The sequence below is a fragment of the Hipposideros armiger genome, unplaced genomic scaffold (assembly GCF_001890085.2).
Source record: "Hipposideros armiger isolate ML-2016 unplaced genomic scaffold, ASM189008v1 scaffold_724, whole genome shotgun sequence".
Classification (NCBI taxonomy): Eukaryota; Metazoa; Chordata; class Mammalia; order Chiroptera; family Hipposideridae; genus Hipposideros; species Hipposideros armiger.
In genome coordinates, this window is record NW_017732074.1 from 62,599 (window position 1) to 83,117 (window position 20,519).

Sequence of the window (20,519 nt, forward strand, 5' to 3'; positions counted from 1 at the left end):
GTGCTGTGTGTTCACCACCCAGAGTCAGTTCTCCTTCCATCACCATATATTTGATCCCTTTTACCCTCATCTACACCCTCTCCCCTCTTACCCTCTGGTAACTACTAAACTAGTGTCTGTATCTATGAGGTTTTGTTTCTTCATTTGTTTGTCTTGTTCCTTTGTTTTCAGTTTTATAGACCACATATCAGTGAAATCATATGGTTCTCAACTTTTTCTGTCTGGCTTATTTCACTTAGCATAACAACCTCAAGATCCATCCATGTTGTCACAAATGGCGCTATTTCATCTTGTATTTGTTTTGTGGACAGTGGAGAGAGCCATTATGGAGTTTCAGCAGGAAAATGATAAAGTCAGAGCTATGCCTCTGGAAACAGACGAGAGGAAGGATGCTCTCGTGTTGTGATGATACCCTGTCTTGGTCCCTAGACCTCCAGTCTCTCCTTCCTCTGGCCTATTTGCGGTAGGGTGAGGGGGATGAAGACTCAGACAGGAGATGATGATTTTTGAGCCTGGGTTGCCAAGAGGTTGGATGTGTCATTAACAAACCTTGGGAACATAAAAGCAGACCGCAAAGGAAACCTTTTGATGCATTGGGGCATATTGAGGTGGTGTTGATAAGTCTATAGGATTGGTGGAGTCTATGGAATAAGTTAGGAATAGGTGGAGGTTTGGAACCTTGGAGTGCCACCAAGTTGGAGGTAAAGATGGCATAACAACTTCTGAGACTACAACTGGAAGCCTAAAGAATGGATGAGATTGCTAAAAGAAAAGGACCAAGGACTTACCCTTGGGCAGTCCTGTATTTACAGGTGGCAGGAGAAAGAGAACATGGGAAGGCTCCATCATAAATGTAGGAAAACGAGGAGACTACAGTGTTGAGCAAAGGAATGGAGGGGGTTCAAGAGGAAGCATTTTATGGAGGGTGGACAAGATTTACATGGGAGTCGGTAAGGTAATAGGAATAAGGGAGCGAGAAAGCTAGAGGTGGAGGGGAGAACTCACCTGGGTCGGGGGCACTTTAAAAGTCAGGCAGAGACCTTTTGACTTCTCTGGTAGAAAGCAAAAAACCTTTGTGATCTTACAGGTATTATTTCCTGGGGACTTAAGCAGTTCACACCCCTCTCTGGTAAGGATGGAGGGAGATAGGTCTGAAAGGCCTTACCTTTACTGATTATTGTGCCTTCCAGCCTAGCACTTCCTTCTCTTTATAGTTTGTTTCTCTTTTCATGTTGATGGAAGGTGTGGTTATTTGATATTGACTGAGTTGAATCTGCTGTGAGCCCTATAAAAAAAGGGGAAATTTTATGGTCTTGTTCAAACAAGCTAAAAATGTATTACCAAAAGACACATAAAGTTTTAGTGGAACAAAACCTCAGAGTTGTGTTTTCTCAAGGAAATAATGGACATGCCTGTGCCCTCTAGGAACTGGAAGTCTTTTTTTTTTTTATGACATATGACATGAAGACAGTCCCTTCGCTCCCCCAAATTGAAATTATTGTTTTTAAATATTTTTTCCAATTACAGTTAACATACAGTGTTTTATTAGTTTCAGGTGTACAACACAGTGCTAAGACATTTACCGTATTTCCCCATGTATAAGACACACCCTTTTTCGAAAAATTTGGGGTCTAAAAACTGGGTACGTCTTATACAGTGGTTGTAGATTTTTTGACTTGCATTTCCCGCAAGTGATGAGGAGTTGTATGAATTTTGTGATGAATAAATCTTGAGCTCAGTAACTTTATGTAATACATTTTTTTTCCAAATTTTGGGCCCCAAAATTAAAGTGCGTCTTATACATGGGAGCATCTTATACATGGGGAAATACATACATACCTTACAAAGTGATCACCCCGATAAGTCTAGTGCCCATCTGACACCGTACATAGTTATTACAATATTATTGACTATATCCCCTATGCTATACTTTATACCCCATGAAGGAACTGGAACTCTTGATGAAGAAGAGTGAGAATAGTGATAGTAAGAGAATGAGAAAGCAAGAAAGAGAAGATTGGGTTCACAGAGTAAGATGGTCTAGTTTGGGATTTTAGAATTAGAATTGTTCTGGGCAGTGTCGGGCATGTTCACGAGGGTGTGTTACTATAGCAGAGTCGCAGTAATTGGGTCAAGGTGTTTGTTTTGAATAGATTGTCCACATAAACCTTGAAGTTACTCGAGATGATGGATAAAGTGGAGTGGAGAAAGGCCGTGAGCTGGCCTCTCAGCCATCAGCTCCATTCTTACAGCATTTATAGATCTTGTCTTATAAAACCTGGTGTACTCTGCAGTCTCCTGGCAGAATGCTTTGTCATGGGAAGGTGGTCAATAAATGTGTGTTGAATTCACACCAAAACTTTCATCAGATTTTCTGATAGTCATTAAATGTCAGACAAGTGGTGGGAGATGCGTGTAGGCTGTTGATAAATTGCCAAAGAAGATGTGGAGATTGACTATCTCCTACCTCAAAATATAAGCGTTTTTTGCACCTGAGTAAAAGAATAATGGCCTGAATTTGGCACTGGGATGTGTGAGGAGAACGCGAGCTTGTGGGGAGAGGAGATGCTAACTGTGGCAGAGTTTGCAACCTCCAATTAAAGGGGCTTCCTTGGAAATGGTATTCTCTGGAATTCCCAGCCTTGATTTAAAGCAAAGGGAGAAAGGAAAAGAGATAATGAGAGAAGAAAAAAGCACATCAGTACAGGGATGAGCAAACGAGGAAGGGCTGGTAACTGGAGGGGCTTGTGTTCTGTGTTTTACTAGGGAGTGAGAAGTAATAAGACAAGTTGAATCATCTCATGACTCCGAGTGGAACTTTGGAGCAAAGATTTCAGTGTCAGGTATTCGAAGGCTCCAGATGTCTGTCTGTTGAAGGTTTGTGGAGATCATAGCTGCTGTCTGGAGTGAAGGCAGGTACAAGCTGCCACTCCAGGTGGTGTCTGCAGCCAGGTCAGCATTAAGCATACAGTTCCAGACAGCAGGTGGAAAAAAGTGAATGTGTCTAGAGAGGGTAAAGCTGGCTCTGAGCCCCACACCCATCTGTGTGTCACTCAGAGTGCTAGCCTAGGAAAGCGCTTGTGCTGGGCTGCTCTTCAGCAAATAGTTATTGGGCAAGGGATGGTTCGTTTGTTGCATTAGTTGATTGGCAGCCTAAGTTATGAGGATGTGAATTATAGGACAGATAAATTTCAGAAGACAAATAGAGACTCCGAGGCAGCTAGTGCAAGGTCAAGCGATGGGCACCTTTGAGTGGTAAGGGCATGGGAAATGAGATCACGGAAAGAGACTCTAAGACAAATATTGAGAACTTTTTTGACTTTTCACCAGGTCATGAAAAGTCTGGTTCCTAATCATGCTCCCATGATTTCCAAATGCCTGTTTTTTACTGGTGAATTGTGTGTAGGTGGAAGATATTTAATATTTCTCAATAGGTGGTCCTCTTGACATTTTGGACAGAAAAATTATATGTTTTGAACACTGCCTCTTAAAATACAGACCATTTAACTTGCAAGGCCCTGGCTTTGTAGGGTTATGTAGCACCTCTCAGTCCTTCTGACAACTGAGAGTACCTCCCCTTCCCCACTGCCTGTACCCCTCAGGATGATGGTATGGCCCCTGGTCACTACAGGATCTGGGGGAAACTCCATTTCATTCAGAGACTTCAGTGAGCCCATGTTTTGAAAGCAGTGATGTTCTGGAGGTTTCTTCTGTCTCAACTCAAATAAAGACCATGAATTCTGACTTGACTATACTAAGCAGAGGCTTTTGAATTTATTACTAACTCAATTTAATGATGAAGAGTGACATTTCAATGCTGGTAAAGTGTGGAGCTTTTTCTCTTCCCCTCAGTCTTCTTTTCATGTCTGTGATTTGTGGCTTCTCACATTTCCCTGTAGCCCCTGGCCAATCTCTGGGCGGCGGCAGACATCTTTGTTGGAGCCTGTTGCTATTGAATCTTTTAATCTTCCCACCAGGTGGAAGGATTTTATTTTTCCATATGGCTAGGTACACTGCAGACACCAATTAAGAAAAACCCTGCTTCTATTTAATCTACTTTTTCAGTGCTCGGGGACGAACACTAATGCGAGGGGACATGGCCATGAGAGGGGAACAGGGGAGGAATTGCTAAGGAGGAAACTCCATCTGGTTCTTCTTTGGTGACTCCTTTAACTTGACAGCACCTGGAACTCTTTCTGGTGTTTGAATCGCAGAGTCAAGTGAGGGGCGGATAGAGGGCATGCACTGATAGACTGCAGGAACAAGAATGGAGGAGTTGGTAAGGAAAATGCTGTCCTCCCAGCCTCAGGCAGGGTTGTGCAAGAGGTGAGCCTATTAGAGTAAATGGAGGGTCAGTCAGCCTTGTCTCTGGACTATCAACAAGAGGAATGCCTTTCCAACAGGGTCTCTGAAATTTAGGAGGCTGCTTTGGAGAAGGATGCTTAGGAGAGGTCCCCTCCTTGGGAATTCAGAACGGCTCTTCTACTTGGCCTCTAATTACTCCTTCCAAACCGAATCCTCTAGGCGTCTGTCAATCTTCCTTTCCCATGTGTACACAGCTCCTCCCCTGTTGCCCTCCGGGTTCCTTCTGTCATCTCTGGCAAATGTGCTGCCCACTACACACACCCCGCCCTGGACAAAGCATGCTCTTGCCTCCTCCACCACCCAACACAAAATGGACTGTCCACGAGCCCTGCCTTCCCTCTGATCTGTTTTAGTCTCTGTTCCCTCAATCACATCTTACTATTTTATTTCATATTTGGAGAGACTGCTTAGATTTGCTTTCATGTTCATCAAGTGTTGGAATTACCTGCTCACCTGGATTGTGTGCACTATATACATCCCTGAGTGAAGCCTGTGCCCGAGATGCATGTAGTGTGTCCATTCTATGTACTTGCTCCCAGTGACCCCACTTCCAGACTCTACCTCCGGGAAGGAGCTCTGTTATAGCATGTGAATATGAATACAGGCAGGTGAATAAAAATGTCTCCTGTATCTACAGAATATTCAAAAGCACGTGCCTCTCCGTGTCTGGTCAAGATATAGCAAGGTGACTTGGGGACCTGGTTCTGTATGGGGAGGCAGTCCCTGGCCACTCACACTTGTACCTGTTTCCCTGGCAGGAAGATGAAGTGGTTCTCCAGTGCATCGCGAACGTTCACAAGGAGCAAAGGAAGTTCTGCTTGGCAGCTGAAGGGCTCGGGAATCGCCTGTGCTTCTTGGAACCCACGTCAGAAGCCAAGGTGAGATGGATTGCTTGCCTTGCCCCACCCCCCTTAGCCTCCCAAACAGTCATGTAGGGGACAGGGCTGCCGGAAGATGATGCGGAGGGTGATAAGGAAGAAATTTGGAAGGACACATTTATTTTCATTGTATAAGTTTTAGGTGTACAGCGTTATAATTTGACATGTACATACACTACAAAGTGGTCACCCCCAAAAGTTGAGTTACTGTCCATCACTATCCAATTGACCCCCTCACCCCTTTTGTCCATCCCCCAACCCCCTTCCCCTCTGGTAACCACCGATCTGTTCTCTGTATCTATGAATTTGTTTTGTTTATTTAAAAAAAAAAAAGAGGACTTACTTATTTTTAAAATAGGAAGCAGATCAGATTTAAAACATAACTCTCCCCAGCCCAGGAAGCTTTCAGTGGGAACCCAGAGCAGTGTGAAGAATTAGAGGGGCTTGTCTATCAGTGTTCACCAGGATATAGTCAGCTTTCGTGGAGAAGGTTCTTTTAATACTCTCAGAATGCCTTTTCTTGTTAATTTCTAGAAATCTGCCCAGCTGTCATTTATTGCTACAGGGACTCGTGTGCTTGGGCCAGTGTTTTGCAGCAAGCACACCGTTTTGAGTTCCGACTGTGCTGAGGTGGTTGGAACTGTCTGCCTGCTGTGACCTGGGGTTAGAGAGGAATGTTTGCATGGTTTCTGCCTGTGTGATGGCATGGAATGGCATGTCTCTTCAGCCAAACTTTTCTTTATTATCGGACTGTTTCTGCTTTTCATGATCTGTATGTCCGGTGGATCTGTGTGCTCAGCATTTTCAAAGTACTTAGCAGTCCTGGCAAGATGTTTATATCAGTCAGGGTTCTCCAGAGAAACAAAACCAATAGGATCTCTTCCTCTTGATAGATAGAGATGGGAGGGCAGGTGGACAGATGGATGGATGAATACATAGATGTGGATTTATTTTAAGGAATTGGTTCATGCAATTATGGGGGCTGGTAAGTCTGAAATCTGTAGGTCAGATCAGCTGGACGCTCAGACAGGAGTTAATGCTATCTTGAGGTAGATTTTTTTTTCCTCTCAGTTTTTATTCTTAAGGCCTTCACCTGATTGGGTGAGGCCCACTATATCAAGGGTCTAATCACTTTTAAAGTTAACTGATTGTAGATGTTAATAACAGCTGCAAAGTGTCTTCACATCAAAAGCTGGCTTGGCATTTGATTAAACAACTACTATAATCTAGCCAAGCTGACACATAACTAGCCATTACACCCTCCAAGCTCAGTTTTTCTCACAGAGCCTTTTTTTTTTTTCCTTTTTTTTAAAGATTTTATTGGGGAATTGGGAAAGGGCAGCAGCCAGGTTGTTTGCCTTCAATCTTAGTTGTGCAGCTAGCTCAGCTCCAAGTCCAGTCGCCATCCGGCCACCCAATGGCAGTTCAGGGCAGCGCAGCTCAAGGTACTGTGTTCAATGTTAGTTGCGGGTGGGCATAGCCCACCATCCCATGTGGAAGTCAAACCGGCAACCTTGTTTTTAGGAGCACATGCTCTCACCAGCTGAGCCATCCTGCCACCTGTTGGCAGCTCAGCAGCAGCTCAGCTCAGGTTCAGCTCACTGGCCTATGTGGGAATCGAACCAGTGACCCTGTTGCTCAGAGCTCGTGCTCTTAACCAACTGAGTCTCTCGGCCAGCCCTCACAGAGCCTTTTTTTAATCAATCAGAAGACGTGTTCCAATGGGACCAGCTGATTGGCATGTCATTTCTCTACATGAACATACCCAACACAAACACCCATGCAGAGCTTGACGCAGTCCTAGAATACCAGATGGGCACTGTGATGGCCAAATCTCCCAGAGGGCCCTCTCCTCTCATCACTCTCCCTCTCATGTAGGTCACTGATCCACGAGTACAGACATCTGTCTGTGGCACATACGGCCAGTACCAGCAGGACACAGTCACATTAAAGTACATGGCAGGGCCAAGAGACAAGGAAGGTTTTTATCTTTTTAAAGGTCTCAGACTTGATTTCCCTGAGGTCTTTTCTCGTTTGCTTTTGTTCTTAGCTAGATTTTTTTTTTTTTCATTCCCAGCAGTCTGGGATAATAGGAAAATCATTAGATTAGAAGTCAAGAAGTTAATTTTCAACCATTAGCTTGTCATGTGACCATGAGTAAGTCACTCAACCTTGTCTTCAGTTTTCTCATCTGCAAGATGACGTGCCGCCTGGTGCCGTGGAATGAGAGTTGACCTGAATTAGAAACCAGTGGTGCCATTTTCTAGTCATACACTGAGAGGGACACGTGACCGTGGTTTAGGGCACAGGCTCTGGAGCCAGACTCTCAAAGTTTAAATCTTGTCTCCATCACTCACCAGCTAAGCCAGGACCTGGAGCAAGGTACCCCACCTTTCTGAGCTTAGTTTCCTCATCTGCTTAATGATAATTTAATAGGAACTATCTAATTAGGTTGTTATAGTATTAAATAAGTTAATATATGTGAAGTGCATAGCACCTATAAGTTTCCTAGCACATTGTGAACACTGTATAACCATTGGCCATTGTGATTTAACCTTACCTAAACTAGATCATCTAAAACAGATTAAAACCAACTATGTATCATAACTGAAAAATGCTTTGTATTCCCCAGGTGTAAAAAGAATGATTCATGTTATTAAAAAATTTCACATATGTAGTTTTTTGGTTTACTTTTGCTTCCCGGAGTAAATGTCCAGGAGTAGAAATAATGGTTTAGGAGCAGGAAGGGTATTTTTTTTTCTTTTTTTACAATGTAACATTTTTATATTTAGAATTAGCCAGCTGGACTCAGTTTAGATGATCCCACTTTTGTTGGCAACATCCAAAGCATTATAGTCAGGAGCCAGTCAAACATATGGCTTCTTCTGTCCATCAGGCCTGATCAGGTTGCTGACCTTGGCAGTGTCAATGTCATAGAGCTTCTTCCCAGCCTGTTTGATCTGGTGTGTGTTGGCCTTGACATCCACAATTAACACTAGTGTATTGTTGTCTCCTATCTTCTTCATGGCTGACTCGGTAGTTAGGAGGAACTCGCTGATAGCATAGTGGTCAAGCTTGTTTCTGCTGGGGGCACTCTTCCGAGAATATGTGGGCTGCCTTCAGAGCCGCAGTGTCTTGGGCCTTCGGAAGGTGTGTGACGTGCGGATCTTTTTTGTGGTTGTGGATGCCTTTCAGCGCTGCTTTCTTTACCTTCAAAGCTTTGCTTTGCTTCGGCTTTAGGAGAGCAGGGGCTTCCTTCTTCGCTCTTGGTGCCATCTTCGTAGGAGCATGAAGGGTGTTAAGCTGCTTTCCTGAAAGGATATAGTTGGCATGCCCACTATCATTTCATGCACATATGTCTCTTTTATATGTAGCATGAGAAAAGTGCACCATGAGAGCTCTTCACAGAGAAACAGGGTCAAGTTCAAAGAAAGGCTAGAGTAGGGATTCAGAATTTCCTGTTGCCATTCCTGGGAGCAGCCTGCTGGAGGAACCCATTTTCTGTGGCTTCAGTGTTTCCTGCAGTCAGCTATAGCTATGCACACATCCCTTCTGGCCTCTTCCTTCCCTTTTCACTAAATATTTCACCAAATTTTCTACTATCCAATTTCACAGCTAGCTGTGCCATTCTTAGGTTCTTGGAAGCTAACATAAGTCATGCAATGAAGTGAGAAGGTGTATTCCCAAGCCTGGAGCTGGACATCCAACACCACTCTTTATCAGGCAGCTGTAGAGCCAACCAGTAATTTTGGGCTTTCCTCATGAAGGGTATTTCAAGCTGGTTGAGACACAGAGATAAAATTGAGGTGCACTCTACGGAGAAGACAGACCTCAGAGAAAGGAGGTATGAGATAAGGTACTCAAAATATACTTTCAGTGGACAAGCCCTGAGAGAAGGAAGTCATAGTGAAGTAAGGAGAGAGTAGAAGAATAAGAAGCAGAAGGATATCAACACTTGCTGTAGACAGGGCTACTCTTTAGAACTTTGGAGAGCTCTTATGACGTTGATTCCTGCATTCCATGGCCTACCCTTCTTTGAAGGCCTCCTGAAACTGCAGATGTTAATTGATGGAAGCACCATTATTCAGCATCCTTTTCAACTAGGCACGGCTCCAGGAATTGAAAGGCAACTTGTTTTGGCCAAAAGACTCAGAATTACAACCAGGGACCAGGAAACATGGAGAAGAAACATTGCATCTTTATTTATAATAGCAGCAAATGTTTGTTTATTGTCATTTTTAAGTAGAAAATTTGTTCCCAGGAACCAGAATTTACTACTTTTCCTCTATTCCTTACTATATATATATATATATATATATATATATATATATATATTATATATATATATATATATATATATAAAATATATATATATATAATACACATGTATATACACATATATATGTATATCACCTATTTTGTATCTGTAGTGCCCATCAGGGGTCGTGGCTCAACTCAACATCCAGACTCATGACTCTCATAGACCACTTGGCACCAGTCTGCTCAGTAGGGTAGGAACCATGGCTTACGTGCTGGGAAGTGTCAGGCAGTCCTGCAGGAATCCTTGTAGTGGTCCAGGGGTTGGCTTCTGAATCCCTCACCCCAGATGACAGGTCAGATGCAGAGAGATGAGGTCCACATCAGGCAGGTATAATAGTCACCATGGCTTAAAAGCCTCGTGTACCACAGGAGCCATTGTCTCTTGTAACAACTCCACAGCCATAGCTTTGGGGCTCCCCACAGAGGACCACCCCAGCTACAAGAGTCTTCGCACTTGGGAATTGCAAAGATGTGGCTTCCTATAAGGTGTTGGTAGTCTTCCCAGCCCAGATGAAGGATACTAATCAGGGATCATTTTTGCAATAAGCAGTGTTCTCTAACAGCACAATTAACATATCGATTTTATCAGGCTGTCCTCCAAAACAAAACCGGACAGCTAACTGAAGGTCAGATTCTCATGCAGAAGGAGAAAAGAATTTCGTAAGCTGTGTCCCACAGTAATCTTCATTGATAACAGCTATTTAACTACTGTGGCCTTGTCAGATGTTTGCAGAAGCCTAGCACCTTTCCAAACCCTGACTTCTACCTCTATAATTATAGGGCATCATCAAAAAGTAGGAAGAATGTAGGAACATTTTGTTTAAAATCAGTTTCCACAGACCAAGATTTGTTTGTTTGTGTCACGGATTTTAATGATGATGAAACTGAAACTGGAGAAGTGAAACAGCTTACCCTAGTGCCCTTCAAAGGCCAGGGGCATGTGCAAAGTCTGGCTCAGGTGTCTCGGAATGAAGTTCTTCCTTTCTCTTGGGGAACACTCTGTCTCACTGATTATTGTTTATTCAAAGTAAAAATTCCAGTTTCAAATCCAATTTTCAAATTGAAAATTTCCAGGGGAAATTTCATTCCTGTTGTTTTCACCTCCTCTTCTGAAAATGAAAAATAGTCTGCCATGGTTTCTGAACAGTTGTATAGGCTCTCGAGACCCAGGATTAAACATCTGCGATTGTTCAAACGTCATTATGTAGATGACATAAATTAAGATAGCATTTTAGGCTAAAAATTACTTACTATTATTTTTACCTTTTGCGTGGAAATAGATTTATTTACTGTTTACGCCTAAAAAACTAAGCCTGTACAAATTTGCAGAGACAGGAGCTCAGCCTGGGGTTGTATGCTGTTCTTTGAAATTCTGATTGATGTTTTAGTGTGTATTATTTTCTCTGGACTTGAGAGCTTTTGAAAAGCCAAACTAGTGTGAAAGTTACTTCAAAAACCTCCCTGGTCATGTGATATAAAGAGACTAATAAGTTGAAGTTTTGAACTTTTTTTTTTTTGCCCATATGCGCAATATGCCGTGCACTGCAGTGGGTTCTAACATGTTCTCGTGTAGTCTTGACAACTCTGTAGAGCAAACATTGTGCTCATTTACAGGGAAGGGAACAAGAATTTAGTTCAGTGACTTTCGGACGATTATTCATTCCAAACTTAAATCCCTATCTCATGCCTATAATACTCAGAAATAAAAATATCATGGATCCAATTTACTTAAGGGTAAAGAAGACATATTTCTTCATGTGGTTAGATTTTAAGAATACCTGGGCTTGTCTCCATACTCCCTCCCACAACCTTCCCTCATCTGTCCTCTCAAACGCCTCACATTCCAAAGTTAAAAAATATGTATTTTGCTTAAATCAAACAATTAAAATGCAAATGATCTTGAGAGAGCACAGGAAGCAGTGTTAAAAGTTTATAGCTAATTTTCTATGGTATAAATGAGATTATCATAGATTTTCTAGAGAACAGTTTATAAAAGGGAATAATGCAGATTACTAAATGCCTCTATTAGGCTATAAGGCATGCAAATACTGTTACAAAAAAACAAAAACTCAAAACATCTGCGCTGAATTATGGCAGTTTACCTGTCTTGTCGCCTGCCGTCCAGCAGTCTGGGAGTACTAACGTCAAAGACGGTACAGCACAATGGTTAAGAAACATGACCATGGAGCTAGGTTGCCTGGGCTGGTAATTCTGACTTAACTGATTAATAGCTTTCTGACCATGGGCAAATGAGTTTCCTCTCTTAGCCTCAGTTTCCTCATCTTTAAAACTGTACCCATCTAATAGGATCATTATGAAGATTCAGTTACAAGAATTCATAATTGTACAGTTGATGCTTGAGCAAGGTGAGGTTAAGGGGACTGCCCCTCACTCCCACCCCCATGCATTCGAAAATCCACGTTTAACTTTTGACTCCCCGAAAACTTACTGTCAACTGTTGGCTGGAAGCCTTACTGATAACAAACAGTCCATGTGCATATTTTGTATGTTATATGTATTATATACTATATTCTTACAATAAAGTAAGCTAGAGAACAAAACGTTAGGAAAATCATAAGGTTCATCTGTGAGTTTTTTCAAGTTGTCGCAAATCTCCAAAATATTTTCCAATATACTTGTTGAGAAAAATATGCATATACCCAGTTCAAACCTGTGTTATTCACGGGCCAACTATAAAGTGTTTACGACAGCGCCTGGCATACCCCAAGTCCTATTTGAGCAATAGCCTTTATTATTGCCAGCAGAGAGCCAGGCAGACATTCGGTCCTCAGGAACTCAGGAATGGTTGCTTGACTCAGTTTCCCATGTACTGAATTAAATCATTAAATAGTTTAAAAGCCTGATTTGAAGATCAGGAGGACATTTGTGACCTTTAAAAGTGAAATAAAAAGAATTGGAGCAAGTAAGTTCAATGAAAAGGGTTAAGCAGTGAATGAATGGTTTTTAAAAAATAAAATCAGTCGGTGAGATGTAGATTTTTGTTATTGATTTCTAATTTAACTTTAATATGGTGAGAGAACATACTCTGAATGATTTCAATCCTTTGCAATTTATGGAAATTTATGGTACAGCATATGGTCTCTCTTGGTGAATGTTCCATGTGTACTTAAAAAAAATAACTCCATTCTGTAGTTGTTGAATATAGTTTTTATGACTGTTGAGATGGTTGATAGTGGTGTTGAAATTTTATATATCCTTATGGAATTATACCTACTTGTTCTATCAGTTACTGAGCCAGAGGTGTTAAATATGATTGAGAATTTACCTATAATCCCCTGTATTTAGCTCTATCAGTTTTATTTCATGCATTTTAAAGCTCTGTTTTGATCTTATACTTAAGAATTTTTGTGTGTTTTCTTGATGAATTGATTCTTTTGTTATCATCAAATGCCCCTGTTTATCCTTGGTCTTATAGCATACATTGACTGATATTAATATTAGCCACAAGCTTTCTAAAGTTACTGTTTGTGTGGTATACCTTTTTCCATCCTTTTGTTTCAACTTGTTTATGTCTTCATATCTAAAATATGTCCCTTGTAAACAGCATATAGTTAAGTGTTGCTTTTTTCTTCTCATTAACCTCTGCTGTTTCATTGGAGTGTTCAGTCCATTTACATTTATTGTAATAATTGATACTGTTGGGTTTTAGTCCACCTTCTTGCTGTTTTTCATTTGTCCCTCTGGTTTTTGCTCCTCTGTTTTTCCTTTTCTGCCTTCTTTAAATCAAATATTTTTTAAGTATTCCATTTTATCTCCTCTATTGGCTTTTTGGCTCTACCTCTTTGTATTTTTTTTAGTAATTTCTTTAGGTATTACAATATGAATTCTTATCACAATCTCCCTTGGAGTAATATTATACCACTTTCCTCATATCCTTTGTGCTATTATGGCATATATTTTATTTCTATTGCACATTTCTAAATGTTCAATCCTTTCCTATTTTTGTTTCAAAGAGTCAGTTGTCTTTTAAAAATTAAGAAAAGGAAAAATTGCTCTTTATAATATCCACATATTTACCATTTTCAGTGGTCTTTATTCTTTCCTGTGTATCTAGATGTTCGTTCATCTGGTAGCGTTTTCCTTCAGTCTGAATAATATCCTTTAGTATTTCTTATAGTGCAGGCCTACTGGAGACAAATTCTCCCAGATTTTGTTTCATTGAAAATGTCTTTATTTTGTCTTGTTTTTGAAGGATATTTTCTCTATATAAAATTCTGGTTTGACTTTTTTTTTTTTTTTCTTTCAGCACTTTAAAGATGATATTTTGTTGTCTTTCAGCCTTGGGGTTTCTTTTTTTAGTGGAAAAATAGCTATGATCTTATTGTTTCTCTATACATTATAAGTCTTTTTCTCTGGAAGGTATTAAGAATTTTTGCTTTTTCTTTTATTTTCAGCAGTTTAAATGATATTTTTCAGGGTAATTTTCCTTGACTTTACCCTACTTGGGTATTGCTGAACTTTATGGATCTCTTGGTTTTTAGTACTTCCTTTTTTATCAAGTTTGGAACTTTTGGGGCCACATTTCTTAAAATATTTTATCTGCCACATTTATTCTATCCTTCTAGAACCTCAATTACTGATGTATTAAACTGTTTTATATTGTTTCATAAGTCACTAAAACTTATCATTTTTTCTTCAAGTATTTTTTTCTTTTTTCTTTAGTTTGGATAATTCCTGTTGACTTACTTTTATGTTTACTGTTTTTTTCTTTAATGTAAATGTACTATTAACTCCCTCCAATAAATCAGATATTATATTTTTAACTTACAAAATTTCTAGAAGTTTATTCCTAAGCTTTTACATATTCTCAAATTCTTATTTCTTCTCCTATTATTCCCTTTTGTTCCAGATGAATTCATTAACACATTTACAGTAGATTTAATTTTTTGACTATGAATAGAAATATCTGAGTTGCCTGTGAGTCTGATATTAATGACTAGTTTTTCTCTTGATTATAAGTTACATTTTTCTCTTTATTTGAATATCTAGTAATTGTATACTGAACCTTGTAGGTGATACTTTGTAGTTATTCTGGTTTGTTTTATCTTCCCCTGAAGAATATTGTATTTTGTTCTAGCAGCTTGGACTATTTTAGTTTTGTCTTTAGTTCTAAGGTATAGTCATTGGTCTGGGGATTTAGCCTTCCTGGGTTTTAATGAAAATTCTGAAGTGTTTCCTAACCCCCTCTAGATAGCAAGACTTGAACAGTAAATTCCGACATTCCAGAACTGGTAGCTGCTAAAATTTTTGCTCATTTTTAGTATTCCAGCTGTTGCTTTCCATTGGATATTTGGAATGTTGCCCTGTACAACTGGTGAGTTGGCCAAAATTCAAGGGGAATTTGTATGCTGATTTTGGGTTTTCATTATCTGTAGTGGTTCACTTCTTTTCAGCACTCTCCCTTTAATTTCTAGACACTTACAGCCTCAAACTCAGGTCTCTGACTCCACAGAAGTTTTATTTTTCCTGAGATCTATCTCCCATGGGCCCCATGAACAGAGGAGTGCTCTCAGGGGAAATTTAATTAAATGTGAATATCACCTAGTTGGCTTCTCATCTTTCAAGAGTCGTATTTCCTGAGCTTTCAGTTGCTCCTCCGTGCCTTCAAACAGTTATTTTATAAAAAATTTGTCTGGAGTTGGTAATTATTATCAGAAGGGTTATTCTGTTGTAAGCTTCACGATCATTGCCTGAACCAGAACCTCATCAGTGAGTGTTCACTACTCTTGGAAGGAGTTAAGTGATAAAAGGAAGAAGAGAAAATGGTGTTCAAGCAGATCTCAGTTATAAGGACTTTTGATGATGAGAGACACAAGCATGTTTCGAGGAAAAGAGGTAGGAGGATCTAGAAAAGGAGATATTGAAGTTGTGAAAAAGAACTAATAGGTGGCACCATTAATGAAGGGATTAAACTGAGTGTAGCTTTGGCACATTCAAAAGAAAAATGAGTTAGGGCCGGCTGAGTGGCTCAGTTGGTTAAGAGCTCGCTCAAGAGTTTGAGCTCTGAGCAACAGTGGTTCGATGCCCAGCCCGAGCTGAGCAGCCGTGAGCTACCAACAGGTGGCGGGATGGCTCAGCAAAAAAAAAAAAAAAAGAAAAAAAAAAGAAAAATGAGTTCATGAGCATACAGATTTTGAAGTAGCAAGGATGGGAGCTGAACACAAATAGAGGCTTATGGTCTGAAGAAAACATGAACTTGTGGAAGCTGCATAGGTTCCTCATATATAAAAGAAGATGAATGGAATGGAATTTAATTCAGTATGGTTAATGGAATGCATCAGATGGTGAAGGGATTGAGGTGAGAAGAGTCAAGTGCAACTGTGGAGTTATGGGCTTTCGCTGCCTGTAGAAAGCATATTATTTAGTAAAATAGGGTATATTGAAGAAGGAATAAGTTAGAACAGAGGGTGGTGGTGATGCTTGTGAACTGAATTTTGGACATACTGAATTCAAAAGGCCTAGAAGACATCTAAGAGGAAATTTTGACAGGCATTTGGATATATGGATCAGGAGTTTAGAAGAAGTTTAGAGGGTTGGGATGGAGGAGCTGTTGGGTTAAGGATATTAATCAAGCTATAAGAGTGAGTGGGGGATATATGGATTAAGAAAAGAAGAGAGGAGGGTCTGGAAGATGTCAATATTTTAAAATTAGTGGAGAAAGAGACCCCTGAGAGATCAGAGGGAAAATAGAAACATTTATAATCTCATAAAGGCCTCAGAGTAAGGGAAGTGTCAAGAGGGAGCATCGTCAACAGGGTAGACTGCCACCTGGAGGTCACGTAACAGGGTGGAATGTATCTATTAGATGTAGTGACATGGGGGCCAATGGCAACCTTGGTGAGAGCTCTTTCAATGGGATGATGAGGGCAGAAGCCAATTTAGTGGGCTCAGAGAGTAAGAGGAAAGTAAGAAGATAAAGACAACCAGTTCACACATCTCTGGAAGTGAGAGAGGCATAGCTGCAGAGGGTCTGAGGATGGAAGGATTTTTGTAGTAGGAAGGACTTAAGCATGTTGAAATGCTGCTGGGAAGGTACAAGTGGAGAAAGAGAAGAAAGAGATACAGGTGAGGGGAGGAAGGGATGGCTTAGAGTGAAAATTGCTAATATAGAGGAAAGGATTGGTATTAAGAACAGAGATGAGGAATTGACCTTAAGTAAAGGAAGAGCTCATATTCCATTGAATAGGAAGGAAGAAGGCAAGGATGGGAGTAGATCTGTAGGTTTTGTGCAGAAAGCTTTGGAGAGCGAGCTGCCTAGAGAAGAGAGTAGGATTATTGAGCAGTACGAGGGCCCAGCATTGAGAACCAGTTGAAGTTGATAACTAAGAATTTTTAGTGCTACCAATTTTCTGAATGTGCCATTTTCTGCAGCAGCCCTCAGCAGCCTCAGCATAGGAATGAAGAAAGTGGATAGTTAAAGACAGCCAGGGTCAAAGCGTTGCCAGGCGAGTGTGATAAACAACAAAGGGACAAGAAAGTTTAGGAGATTGGACCATGAAATCTTAGAACATAAACTGAATGGGGAGACAACTAAAGTTAGGAGAGACCTGTTAGTAAAAAGGTACAAGCATATAAAAATAGTGATGAGAGTAGTTGAGTGAGTGAGCAAGCTAGAAGATGAGCGGATGGGTAGACAATGGAGTGCTCAGTCAGAACTTTCAGAGTAGAGCATTTTGGCTGAAAACCAGCTTCAGTGTATGACCATGAAAGAGTGGCTAAACTGGAGGGTAGACTATCGTTGATAAACAGGAAGCAAAATAACCGAGGTTATAAAATGATAGATTATTCATGTAGCACATTACTTTCCTACAGCTCCTGTAACAAATTCCCACAAACTAGGCAGCTTAACACAACAGAAGCCTATTCTCTTACAGTTCTGCAGAATAGAGCCTGAAATCAAGGGGTTGGCAGAGCAATGCTCCTCCCAGAGGGCCTATGGGAGGATTTCTCCCATATTAAATTAGGCTCTACCTTAATGACCTCATCCTAACTTGATTACATCTGTAAAGACCCTATTTCTAAATGAGGTCCTATTCACAGTTACCAGGGTAAAGACTTCATCTATTTGGGCAGGTGGGGGACACATAGTTCAACAAATAACAATGTGAATATTCAAATCACCAAGAGCAGGAATGAAAAGGAGCCAGAGATGTCAATGAAAGTGGGAAGTTCATGGAAATACACAGCAAAAAGAGAGGGAGTGGAAGGTGATGTTGCCAAGTACAGGAAACTTAAAGAAAGGAGTTAACTTGTGGAGGAGAAGTGATCTAGAAATAGTCCTGGGTGGGAGAAGGACACAGACCCCATCTCCTAACCCCGAGTGACCTGAGGTATGAGAGAATGGGCATCCTGTAGTTGGGAGACTCCCTAAGGGAAGCTGGCTTCTTCCGGAGGAGCGGGGCTTCATCTGTTCAGGCGGTTTTCAGGGAGAAGGCAGAGGGTGGATGGTGGAGCGTGCTGATGGTGGAGTAAGTGTTCCAGGAGGAAAGTGGAGTGGGGGGGGGTCAGGAGACTGGAGGGTGAGAGCATTACAGAAATTAGACTACAAAAGAGGAAAAATAATACAGCAGAGAATTTACATGCTGTTAGTTGTCTAAAGAAAACCAAGATACCAGCATTTGTGGATTTAGTCCTGCCATTTTCTGGAGGGTGGTGGCCGTGCAGTGGCATGCAGAAAGTGGAGGCTGGGCAGCCTTTCTGTTGGACCAGAGAATCTTTTCCTCTTAGCTGCCTGAGTACCTGTTTGCAAGTTCCGGCCTTGCTGTCCAACATGTGGGGGTGACCCGAGGTGACCGGGAATGTTCTGTACAGTCCCACGTGCATGGTGGGTTGGCCCTCTGGGGGCATCCTGGGGACCAGGGTAGCCTCTTTGCATTGAGCAGCATTGAGTTATTGTTCAAATTGGGCCAGCGACTATTACTGTTTTGTGCAAACATGACAAAAGGGCTCATTTCATGTTGGTCTATATGTGAATTGATCAAGGGTTGGAGTACAAATCCTAACTGTGCTCAGATTCTGAAAAATATGGCTGCACATTCCATTTCTTCCCAATTAGCAGCTAAACTGTTTCCTTTCCACAAGTTGTAGTCCCATTTCTATATCCACATTGAGCCTCATGCTCTGTTATTTCTAGCAGTCAAGAGATGAGAAGGGAAACAAATATCCAAAGAAATAGCATAAACATCAAGGGCAACACAAGTCAAGTTTATTAACACATTTGTCATTTGCCCGGATCCGAGGACCTAGTTAAAGAGAAAAAATAAAGTCCAATCTTTTAACCCCGAGATCTCTCCTCATCTGTGTTGTCCTCCTTCCCACTTGAGTTATTTAATACTGTCACAACTCATCCGCTTGAGGCAGTACCAGTCCCCTCTTTTTATTTAAAGACAGTCTGTACCTTAGTGGTGGGAATCTTCACGAGGAATTTATTCAGTGAGTGAAGAGGCACCATCGCTCTGCTGTTCACTTGTCATTTACTTGTTCGCAGCAGGCAAATGCCCCAGGTGGATCATGAGGAGGTAGTATTCACACCCCTCTCCTTTGCAGGCTCCGCGCTTTGCCCTTCAGACCTAATAGCTGCTATTTTGGTCTCTGTTAGCAGTATTTTTTCTTCCTCCACCAACTCCTGAACTTACTAATTAGATCACAAAGACTTGCCTTTTTCCCTGGGATTATGAGAACATCTTCTTTTCAGTTGTTGCTTTTCCATGGAAGAAAAATGCCGCATTGCCTTTGTTTTAGAGCTTGAGTCCTAAGAACCGAAGCCATGTCACCTCTATGATTTTTATTCCTCGTGGGTGTTTTAAAACCTAGAGATGAAACTTAAGTCACAGTTATGACCTTTTATGTGATCTTTTGAAGTTATGCAAACAGTCGTAATTCACAGATCCAACTATTATTTACAGAGAACACTTGGATAGTGATTCAAGAGACCTGGTTTTACTCGCCCTTCCTCTAACTGGCTATACAATTTTACGCTAAATTGCCTCTCAGGTCTGATTTGCCTAGCCACCACAGAACGACAATTTTGTAAAGGAAATGCTTACAATGTTTTTTTAGAAGTTAAGGTTTTCAGACATTTAAGTTGACAGCTTTATCTCTCCTTTCCAGTAGATCATTCAGTTGTTTTATTCTTCTTAAAAAGTGACCTGAACAAACTATATAAACTGAAACATTTTATGAATCATTTGTAAACAATATCTGTTTTTAATTTCCTGACATGCAGCAAATAAGTGATTTTACATGTTTCAAAACACTATGGTGGACTAATTTTATTTTTCTCCATCCAAATTATTTCAGAGAATGATTATAAGGCATTCCTCATGCAGTGATTCCAGGATTTAGCTGCTTTCTCTCTTTGGACATTTTCAAATCATTTTTCTTCCATTTCATGTAAACTCAGCTGAGCTCTATCCAAAGCCTGCAAAAGATGAGAACAACTTGTACAAGAAAGCTGTTTGTAAGCCTCTCTGTTCCTCAGCTATGGAGTAGTTGACAACATTTCAAAAAAAAACCAAAAAACAAAACAAAGCCCTTGACCCAATGATTCATTTCTAACTGGAGCACTTTCATCAAGGATTTTTGCCTCAATTGCTACTTTAGCACTTCACTGTACATCCCAAGATATTTCTACTTCAAAATAGAACAGCTTATCACGTGTACAGGGTGGTTCAGGTACACTACTGCCTTGGAGCACAGAGGGTGGAATAATTGATCTCTACCCCACCTCTTCCATCCCAAGAGCAGTCACTTGAGATTTGAAATTTGAATTATTACCCTGATAATCTAGGTTCAAACAGTTTCACTTCTTTTACCTAAAGATGAGAGTTTTTAGAATTTAATTCAAGCACTCAGACTCAGTGAACACAAGAAGGTCTAGTCTTATCAACCTCTGTTGCAAATAGCTACAGAGTGTTCCTTTTTTGGTGAAAAATA

At 40.7% G+C, this 20,519-nt stretch overlaps 1 protein-coding gene across 1 annotated transcript in view; it reads left to right on the forward strand.

The window, feature by feature from the left end:
- The first annotated feature begins 1,940 nt into the window (after window positions 1-1,940).
- Window positions 1,941-20,519, forward strand: part of RYR3 (ryanodine receptor 3) — a 358,095-nt gene continuing 339,516 nt past the window's right edge. The window contains exons 1-2 of the mRNA XM_019627208.1: window positions 1,941-2,030; window positions 5,124-5,243. Of these exons, the coding sequence (XP_019482753.1) occupies window positions 1,941-2,030; window positions 5,124-5,243 (210 nt within the window). The remainder of the gene's footprint in view (window positions 2,031-5,123; window positions 5,244-20,519) is intronic.